The 10,610-nt window shown below is 32.4% G+C and overlaps 2 protein-coding genes across 2 annotated transcripts in view; both read right to left on the bottom strand.

The window, feature by feature from the left end:
- Positions 1–1,834: 1,834 nt before the first annotated feature.
- Positions 1,835–4,923, bottom strand: LOTGIDRAFT_167640 (hypothetical protein; the record flags this gene model as incomplete). The annotated part of the gene is made up of 3 exons (XM_009065141.1): positions 1,835–2,298; positions 2,900–3,157; positions 4,542–4,923. The coding sequence occupies 3 exons, from the start codon at positions 4,921–4,923 to the stop codon at positions 1,835–1,837; spliced, it is 1,104 nt and encodes a 367-aa protein (XP_009063389.1).
- Positions 4,924–9,116: 4,193 nt separating this feature from the next.
- The window catches only part of LOTGIDRAFT_96816 (hypothetical protein), a gene marked incomplete at both ends in the record, with an annotated part of 6,832 nt that continues 5,338 nt past the window's right edge, over positions 9,117–10,610 (bottom strand). Inside the window, 3 exons of the mRNA XM_009065140.1 lie at positions 9,117–9,178; positions 9,343–9,459; positions 9,916–10,032. Coding sequence (XP_009063388.1) covers positions 9,117–9,178; positions 9,343–9,459; positions 9,916–10,032 — 296 coding nt within the window. The remainder of the gene's footprint in view (positions 9,179–9,342; positions 9,460–9,915; positions 10,033–10,610) is intronic.

Raw genomic sequence — 10,610 nt, 5'->3', positions numbered from 1 at the left:
ATTGATCATTTCTTACTACCTCTAGCATGCCAACATCGCGCCTACCTTAAAGACACAACCGATTTTGTCAATAAAATAAAAAAATCTTCGAGTTCCCTCTAATGCCATTTTAATTTCTATCGACGTTTCTTCTATGTATACCAATATCGATAACACTACTGGTTTAACGGCAGTTCGTAAAGCTTTTAATAGAAACCCAGATCCAAACAGACCCGACGATGCAATTCTACAGCTTTTAGAGATTTGTCTTAGTCGAAACGATTTCACATTTAATGGTAAAACATATTTACTAACTTCAGGGACAGCAATGGGCAAACGATTCGCCCCTTCGTACGCAAACCTTTTCATGGCAGAGTGGGAACGTGAGGTGTTGCCCCTCTGTCCATTTGACCCACTTTTTTACGGACGCTTTTTGGATGACATTTTTATGGTTTGGACTTATTCTATCGAACAGTTTTGGGAATTCTTTGAAATTCTCAACAACCACCATCCTTCTATCAAACTAACCGCAAACGTGAGTGACAAAAGCATAGACTTTCTCGATACCACAGTCTTTAAGGGAGATTCCATAGCAGAAACAAATGAACTGGATATTAAAGCGTATTTCAAAGAAACTGATACTCATCAACTCTTGCACAAGAGCTCCTTTCACCCAAAACATACCTTTTCTGGTATAATTAAGTCACAAGTTTTACGATTTCATCGAATTTGTACAAGATCTTCTGATTTCAACCAAGTCTGTACGATTGTTTTCTCAAAACTGAAAGAGCGTGGGTACTCTAAACGATTTTTATGAAACATAAAAAATTCCACCTTAGCACAGATAGCAGCTAAAAACAGACTTTATGCCGAAGTACCTCCAGGTTTAAGAAGTGCTCCATGTTTGTCCAGTAGATGTAAAACATGTCCCTTTATATTAGAAACTCATTATTTTGTAAGCAACTCTACGAATAAAAGGAACATCTAACATGTGAACATTCGAATGTAATATATTTAATTTCATGCAAGAAATGCCCCAAACAATATGTAGGAGAAACTAAGAATAATTTACGAACTCGCTTTAATGCTCATAGGTCAGACATCAAATTAAAGAAAGACAAGCCTGTTTCTAATCATTTCAACCTCGACGACCATTCAATAGACGATCTCACCCTAATCCCAATTGAGCGTATAGAAATTGACTTGCCCGAAGATGAAACTATTCCATCAATCTAGGGAGGCCCATTGGATTGAGACATTGAATACAGCAAGACCTATAGGACTAAATATTCATCATAATGTAGGCATAGCACCCTTTGTTGTCCCGTTTAATACAACCAGCAATCGAGCAAGCAAGATAGTTCATGCCCACTATAAGAGCCTTCAAGAGAAATTCCCCCATCTCTATAAGCAGAAAATGATAGTTGCATATTCAAAAAATAAGAACTTAAATGATAATATTGTTCATAGTAAACTAAAAACAATCAGTACGAGTTATTTTTTCTAATTTCACATCAGAATAAGAACAGAACAACCCAATATCAAGACCCTTAATCCTAATTTCTAAATAAAGTGTCTGCTCCACCCTAGGCCTGTACATTTGGGAGAATCAAACCCTCCCTTCCCCGAAATATAATTTTTTTTTTCAATATTGATCTCTATACTACATCTACAAGTATATATACCACCAACTTCTTTATTACTATCTCCTTCATGACATTCACTTACTGATGAAAATATTATATATTCTTTATCTTGTTGACTTTTGTGAATATCAATTGAGGTAAATAAATCAGGATAATATTTTCGTACATTGAGTGAAAAACTGGTATTAACAAAACATAGTTTTACATATTCAAAGTCTAATGTTCTCAAAAACGTATAACTCTTTATTGTGTGTGATTTTTTCACCTATTGAAAGAATATCGTTGTCATTGTCTGGTATTATTGACAATCTAAAGGTGTCTGTATATTTTTCATTTGTTTTAATTTCATACATATGATTAGGCTTGTTGTTTTCATCATTAACTTCCAAATCTTTATTTTCAACATATTCGCCACCATTGATAAATTCGAAAATCTTACGAGCGTTAAAATAGTTAGATGGATGAGAGAAGAAGATTGAATCGATTTTATCTTTTACAGGAAAAAGAATTAGAGATTTACCTCGGAAATTAAAGTTTCCTGAATCATCAAATATGTTTTTAATGTTTCCACTTATATATGAAAATACTTTTATTTTTAATATAAATCCATATCCTTCCAACTGATATATTGTTTCACCGGTAGGAATACATTCAGTATTTCTCACACGGAAAACTGGAAGATTGAAATAATATGATTTTTTATTTTCCTTGAGATGTTTTTCTAATGCGCCTATATTTTTTCCTGTTTTAAAACTTCGTTATCAATAGTAGTTATCTGTTGTTGAATCTCACTATCATAAATATTTTGTATCCGTTGATCAAAATTTGTTAGTTCTTTTTGTAATTCAGTTTTAAATTTAGTTTCTAGAGCAGTTGTTTCCTGTTAATTATCTATTAATTGTTTAAGATCTATTTTTTGTTTTGTTATCTTATCATCTAAATTAGATATTAATGATTTTAAATTTTGAAATTGAGTTTTATCTACTACATTTAGAAGTTGTTGTTTAATAGCATCTATTCCACTGTTATCATTGAGTTTGGTTTCTAATTCAGTTAATTTCTTCATTTATACCTTGTTTAATATTATCTTTTAGTTGTTTAAGGTCTATTTTTTGTTTTGTTATCTTATCATCTAATTTAGATATTAATGATTTTAAATTTTCTAATTGAGTTTTATCTACTACATTAAGTAATTGTTGTTTAATACCAACTATTTGTTTTTGTATTATCAATAAGTTTAGTTTCTAATGTTGTTAATTTATCTTCACTTATACCTGGATTAATATTGGCTATAAGTTGTTTAATATCTACTTTTTGTTTTGTAATCTTATCATCTGAATTAGATATTAATGAACTTAAAGGTTGTAATTGAGTTTTATCTACTACATTAAGTAATTGTTCTTCAATAAAACTTTTTAAACTTGTTACTTCTTGTTGTAATTTAGTATCATCAATAAAATCTTTATTATTATTTTGTCGTTTGAAGTATCTTTTCACATCGCCTATTCTTTCTTTTAAATGTTCTTTATTTACTTCAATTAAATTTAATTGATCCCTTTAATATTTCTTGTTAACAGCATCATAATCATTTTTTGGTAACTTTAAATTAGTTATGGTAAAATTATTCATATCTAAATCACCTTAAAGGGTGTCTCGAATTTGTTCCACAAATTTGCTTCATTTATCCATGTTGTTGTGTTAGGTTTTTTAATATCTAAAGGTAAAGAACCTAATCCAAATTAATTCCCCATTTTTATTAAGTTAAATTTATTAGAATTTCTTCAAATTAACTTAATTGATATAAAACCCAAAGTGAAAGTTGACCACAAAACTTTTGTCCTGGTAATTGAATTTGAAATGATGAACATTTGATTGTTTTTTAGTTAATTATCTCTTCAGTTTGTTCTAATCCAAAAGAATCGAAGAAATAAAAGTTATTTAAATAGTCTTTGTATAAAGCAGAGTGATGAACCTTTTTGATCTGAAGTATGTATATTTGTTATCGCATAAAATTTACCTTTCTTATCCTTGAGATTATTTATTTCATCTCGCATACAATAATAAAACGGTGATATAATTTAACTCATTTGCCCATTTCATAAGTTGAAAGTTTGTAGTTGTATCGGTTCCGTATTTATCGAGACAGATATTCATTTTTAAAAGTCAGTTTATTAAAGTTCGTTTTGATAAAACCTACCTATGATTTGTTCTTTGTCTTGATCGATTAATTCATATGTTGGAGGTGATGTGCTATTTACTTTATCAACGATGAATATTTCGTTTGTCCAAAATCTTACGTATTTGCTTTTATATTTGAAAATACGAACGCGATCCCCGACTTTAATTTGGGTTATATATTTAAGTTATTTATTTCATTTTCGTAGTTATGTTGTGCGTTAATATTTATAATATTTGGATTTTTTGTGGCTTGTGTTGGTGTGACACCTATAGATGAATGAATTTTGTTATTGTATTCATCTACAACCTCTGGTAATATTGTAAGCCATTTTTGAGATTTCAATTCCGTGAACTTTTTGAATAATTTGTTTTTAAGAGTTCTATTATATCTCTCAATAACTACTGCTTTATCTTCATTATTAAATTTCAAACCCAAGTGATTTCATATTTTTATTATATAATTCACTTCCTTTATCTACCCATAACTTTTAAGGTCGTCTGTCAGATTGTTTCATTATTGTTTCAAATGCGTGTTCGACTGATAAACCTGTTTTGTTTCTGAGAGGAATAACCCAAGTATATCTTGTGAACAAATCTATAACGGTTAAACAATATTTATATCCTCTTTCAACAGGCATATCAATTAAATCTGCTGACCATATTTCATCTTTAAAGAACACTTTGACTTTTGTTTGTTTTTTCTAAATTCTTTGTGAATTTCATCTGCTATTCCCATACCCATTTTCATCTTTGCTTTCAAGAGTTTAATAATTAATGCTCTTTGAATTCTCTCTTTGAAAGTTGGATTTGGAATATTTTCAAGTTCGATTATCATTTGTTTGTCTGCTTCGTGTCTGGATGTTATGTCTTTATTTCTGTATAGTATGTCGTGTTTAAGTGCAGCGGCGTCAACTCTATTAACGGGTTCTTCACCTGGTTTGGGTTTATCGTTTTCGTCTAATCGCAGATCTAACCTTGTAACTGGACCAGTATAATTATGACCGGGAAGATGCTTTTCTCCGGGGTATTTTGTCCATGGAAATCCGGGAAGAGAGCCTAATGATTTTCGAATGTCAGAACCGAAATAAGTATTAGTAGTTTGAGCAATTATCATTGACATTTTTATCCAATAATTTTAAAACCATTGCCTTTTTTGTTTTCTAATCTTTTATTTCGCATTTCTCTTATGTTGTAATTCTTTTAACTAGTTAGATCTTTTCACTGTTTCGTTTATATTTACTCCTGCTTTTGCTACAGATCCAACAGCTTGCGCTTCTGAGGAAATGAGGAATTTGTTGTTTGAGACAAAGTTTGCTACTTTTGGGATGAGAGATGATAGAGCTAAGAAGAAACCATCTCCTTCGAATTTGTGTTGTTCGTGTTTTAAAATTAAACTCATTCTGTTTTTAAATGTGTTAATTTGAAGATATTATTGTCCTGGGGCGCTTAGGGGTTGGTAAACTTGTACCCCTATAGGCTCCGGGTTTATCAACTGCGTGCCTGGTGGGGTTGTTTGTTTGGTGGGCTTGTGGGCGCCGCAGGTGAAAGAGCAGCATAAGAGCTTATAGATAGGGGGCGGTTTTTATATTTTATAAAAAAAATTTAAAAATATAAAAAGTGCCCCCTATCTATAAGCTCTTATACTACTTTTAGTATTCAGTTTATTTGTTTCTGCTATGGAATCTCCCTTAAAGACAGTGGTATCGAGAAAGTCTATGCTTTTGTCACTCACGTTTGTGGTTAGTTTGTGGAAAGGTGGTTGTTGAAATTTCAAAGAATTCCCAAAACTGTTCGATAGAATAAGTCCAGACCATAACAATGTCATCCTAAAGCGTCCGTAAAAAAGTGGGACAAATGCACAGAGGGGCAATACCTCACGTTTCCACTCTGTCATGAAAAGGTTTGCGTACGAAGAAGCGAATCGTTTGCCCATAGTTGTCCCTGAAGTTTGTAAATATGTTTTACCATTAGAATTGCATCGTCGGGTCTGTTTGGATCTGGGTTTCTTTAAAAGCTTTATGAACTGTCGTTAAAACCGCAGTGTTATCGATATTGGTATACATAGAAGAAACGTCGATAGAAATTAATATAGCATTAGAAGAATTCGAAGATTTTTTATTTTATTGACAAAATCGGTTGTGTCTTTAAGGTAGGCGCGATGTCGATAAGCAAGAGGTAGTAAAAAATGATCAATGTATTCTGACGCTGCATACGACTCACTACCCAGTCAGATATAATCGGACGACCTTTAGTTGGATTCTTATGGATCTTAGGCAAAGTGTACAAATGTCTTTCACGACAATCAGGTTTGGCGACAGTAGTCATATTGTTTCTGTTTGAGGTAAGTAGTTTTGACTAAATCAGCAAGAATACTGTTAAATCATATTGGCAGTTTCTTTAAAAATTGGTTTCGGTAAAATGGCATAATGTTTAGGATTATTCAGTTGATTCTCTGCTTCTGAAACGTAATCCTCCCTATTCAGAATGACATAACATGAACCTTTGTCACTCTTTTTAATATGCTATCGTCTTTCTTAAGTAAGTTTAATTCGTCACGTTCCACTTTGTCACTCTTTTTAATGACAATATGTCCTCTTTCTTAAGTAAGTTTAATTCGTCACGTTCCACTCGGCTTTTCGTGTGTTATGGAAAGGTTCTCTGTTTGGCTATTCATACTTGCAAATGCCTTCAACATTTCAGGATGATGGCGCCTGAGGGGGTTTCCAATTTGATTTAGGAATAAACATTGTTCTAGCACCACGTGTGTGGTGGTTTCGAAAAAAATATGTGCAGCTAGGATTTCGTTGAAATCGTTCAATGGTGTTCGGATATAATTTAAGTTGGCTACTTTCGGTGTCGAAAGTCGAATGCTGAAGGGGTGTGAGAATTACTCGATGCTTGAAGCTGGTGTATCCAAAACAAATAAATATTGTTTGCCGTTTCTGGAGACCAATGCAGATAATCAACTGGTTCGAATTCTTCTTCATACGTGGTAAGATTGTTGCGCTGTTGTGCTTTCTTTATGCCCTTTTCGGGTTATTTATGTGATATTGTTTTAATCAGTGTTTGTTGCTATCCCTTTGGGGTGTTTTTCTATGATATTCTGTTTATTTTTATGCATAGTAATGCAACTGTTTTAGTGTTCATTAAACTCACTTTTATAGTAAATATTTTAACGTATTCAGGTGTTATAAGTTCGTTTTTGGTGCTGGTTCACTTTAATACATTCAATTTCATTTGGTTCATATGACGTGTTCATTGAAATAAAATGAATTGAGTTTTACTTCTTACATCAACAGGTTGTATTTATTATAAACATACCCAGTTTATACTTGACGCTGACGAAACCAGCGCAGGACCCTGTTACATTGTAAAGTTATTATGATACATATATGTAAGAAAATTATTTTTCTAAAACAATTGTTAACTGTTTTTTTTTTTGTCATTTTTCATTTGGTGGTTGTTGGAGCGAGACTATTGGATTGGGAATAATAAAAATAAGCGTTTTGATATATATCATAAAGCATCTGTCAGAGCGGCGCCAGTGGGGGTATTTGCTTGCCCCCTCCCGCTTAGAAAAATTTTGCCTGGAAATATTTTCTGACTGTACAAAATCAATTCCATATTTCGCTCACAGAAGTTCAATAAGAGGCTTTTAACGCCTCTTGCCGTATTAAGTGAGTATGCCCTATATTTTTCAGTCCCATTCTCGGGAGGTTAGCGCCACCACAAACATCTACACATACCATATCATTTATACAAAGGACGGATGTTACTCTTGGAAGGCTAATGGTGGGTTATTGTTCTCTTGTACTCTCTGTTTTGAGTTTGGCACGCTTTTTTAAGGAGTTTCCAGAATAGAATTCGCAGATCCCAAAACACCGCTGTCGCTCTGAAAATGGGATTTTTCACAGTTTTTACTGTGCAAGAAATAAAACTATTCAAATGAATTGCATATATTTAATTACCGACACCAACAGAGACAATAGAACCATAAAGTGCACCACAAGAATTAAATGTAAATAATAATAATAATAAATGACAATCACATATTTTATGATATAGAAGTATTACAATAGAACTTGAAACATACTGTTACTCAGAGTTTCACGATGTACGATCTTCAGAAACTGCCCTTTTTGAGCCTGCGTCCCTACTAAAGGTCTGTTATAATATTTCTATACCGGTCAACAATGGATGTATTGAACACTATTGTAATAGTGAAAATATTTTGTTATCCTAGACAGTTTTATACTGTATCTAAATTGTTTAAACAGTGTTGTTATGAAAGGTTTGTTTTTGTAAATCATCTGCCCCTCCGTATAGTTTATCACACATTGTAGTGGTCATAGAGCAGAGTGGTCAGAAACTTTTACATTGAGAATTTAACAGATAATAGCTTAAAAAGAGGAGAAAAGCGAAGGAAAATGAAATTTAATCATTTGGCATCCATTTCTATCGTAAATACAAGAGGTTTTCAATCATTATTGTATTTCTTATCATCTGTTATTTTTAATTAAAAGTTTGTGAAACAGGCCCTGTCCTGCACTTTAAATTTGATCAAATAAGATAGGACAAGGAAAAAATATAATTTGACAATCTCTTGAATATTTTGCGGAGAATAATAGGATATCATTAACCAAATCTTCTAAAAAATCGCCTGACTCGTATTCTGAACCTGCGTTGACGACGACGGATACCATATCTTCTTACGATTCTCCTGATAACTCTTTTGGACCTTCGTTGTCTACGTCCAATACGACCAAAACGACGGCCTCTCAATGTCCTCAGTATATTCCTAAACATTTTTCTGATATGGTAATGTGGATGGTGACTATGGTGATGTTCTGAAAACAAAATTGACAAATTATTCTTTACAATTATTATAGCAATTGTAATAGTTTTAGTACCTAATATTGAAATAAATATGCCATAATATATGGCTTAATCACACCCTTAAAGATATCTCCTGATAGCTGGGTACCGGGATATTTATTTCAACTCAGATATCGATAATGATATCAAGACAAAACCTTTTTCACAGTCACACTGAAACTTCATTCCCGTGGTAGGACAACAAGTTCCACCATTGAGACAAGGATCACTGTCACATTAAGACTAAAGCATGTCTCTTATAATTTAAGAAAATTGTAAACGTTATTAAAAAGCCATCGTTCTCGAGTACTTTGAAAACTCGTTAGAAAACACAGTCCCTAGAAAATTATTCGTCATTTCCAATTAAAATAATTATTACAAACCCATACCACATGTTTTACCCTTGAAACCTCTAGGACAATCACAGCTAAACTTCCCTCCAGTTGTAGGACAACAAGTACCACCATTATGACAAGGATGACTGTCACAAGGATTTATTGCTAATGGAAGATAAAGCAAAAAATCACATTAAGACCAAATTAACGTAAATCTCGTAAATCTCTTAAAGTTTTAAAAACGATATTAAAAAGCCATCGTTCTCGAATTCTTTGCAAACTCATTAGAAAATTATTAGTGATTTCCAATGAAAATAATTACTACAAACCTATATCACATGTTTTACCCTTGAAACCTCCAAGACAGTCACAGCTAAACGTCCCTCCAGTTATAGGACCACAAGTTCCACCATTATGACAAGGATGACTGTCACAAGGATTCATTGCTAATTCAAGATAAAGCACAAAACTCACATTAAGACCAAGTTAAATCTCTTATAATTTTAGAAAATTGTAAACGTTATTAAAAAGCAATCGTTCACAAATTCTTTGCGAGCTCATTAGAAGACACAGTTTATGGTAGAATTTTAAGAAAATTATTTGATTTCAAATGATAATAATGATTACAAACCTGCAGAACATGTACACCGAAATTCTATTGCAGTTATAGCTTCACAAGTTCCATTGTTGAGACAAGGATCACTGTCACAAGGATTTATTGCTAATGAAAAATAAAGGGCAAAGCTCATATTTAAGACTTAAGGTAAATCTCTTATAGTTTTAGATCATTGTAAACGTTATTAAAGAGGCATTGTATTAGAAAAATACTCATTAGAAAAAACAGTTCATGGTTGCATTTCAACAAAATTATTTGATTTCCAAAGATAATAATAATTACAAACCCGTTTCACATGTTTCACCCTCGAAACCTTCAGAACAGTTACACTGAAACTCTATTGCAGTTATAGGTTCACAAGTTCCATTGTTCAGACAAGGATCACTGTCACAAGGATTTATTGCTAATGAAAAATAAAGGGCAAAGCTCACATTTAAGACTTAAGGTAAATCTCTTATAGTTTTAGACCATTGTAAACGTTATTAAAGAGGCATTGTATTAGAAAACTACTCATTAGAAAAAACAGTTCATGGTTGCATTTCAACAAAATTATGTGATTTCCAAAGATAATAATAATTACAAACCCGTTTCACATGTTTCACCCTTGAAACCTTCAGAACAGTTACACTGAAACTTCATTGCAGTTATAGGTTCACAAGTTCCATTGTTGAGGCAAGGATCACTGTCACAAGGATTTATTGCTAATGAAAAATAAAGGGCAAAGCTCTCATTAAAGACTTAAGGTAAATCTCTTATACTTTTAGATTATTGTAAACGTTATTAAAGAGGCATTGTATTAGAAAAATACTCATTAGAAAAAAACAGTTCATGGTTGCATTTCAACAAAATTATTTGATTTCCAAAGATAATAATAATTACAAACCCGTTTCACATGTTTCACCCTCGAAACCTTCAGAACAGTTACACTGAAACTTTATTGCAGTTATAGGTTCACAAGTTCCATTGTTGAGGCAAGGATCA

The sequence above is a fragment of the Lottia gigantea genome (assembly GCF_000327385.1).
Source record: "Lottia gigantea unplaced genomic scaffold LOTGIsca_68, whole genome shotgun sequence".
Classification (NCBI taxonomy): domain Eukaryota; kingdom Metazoa; phylum Mollusca; class Gastropoda; family Lottiidae; genus Lottia; species Lottia gigantea.
This window is presented reverse-complemented; position numbering and strand designations above follow the sequence as displayed.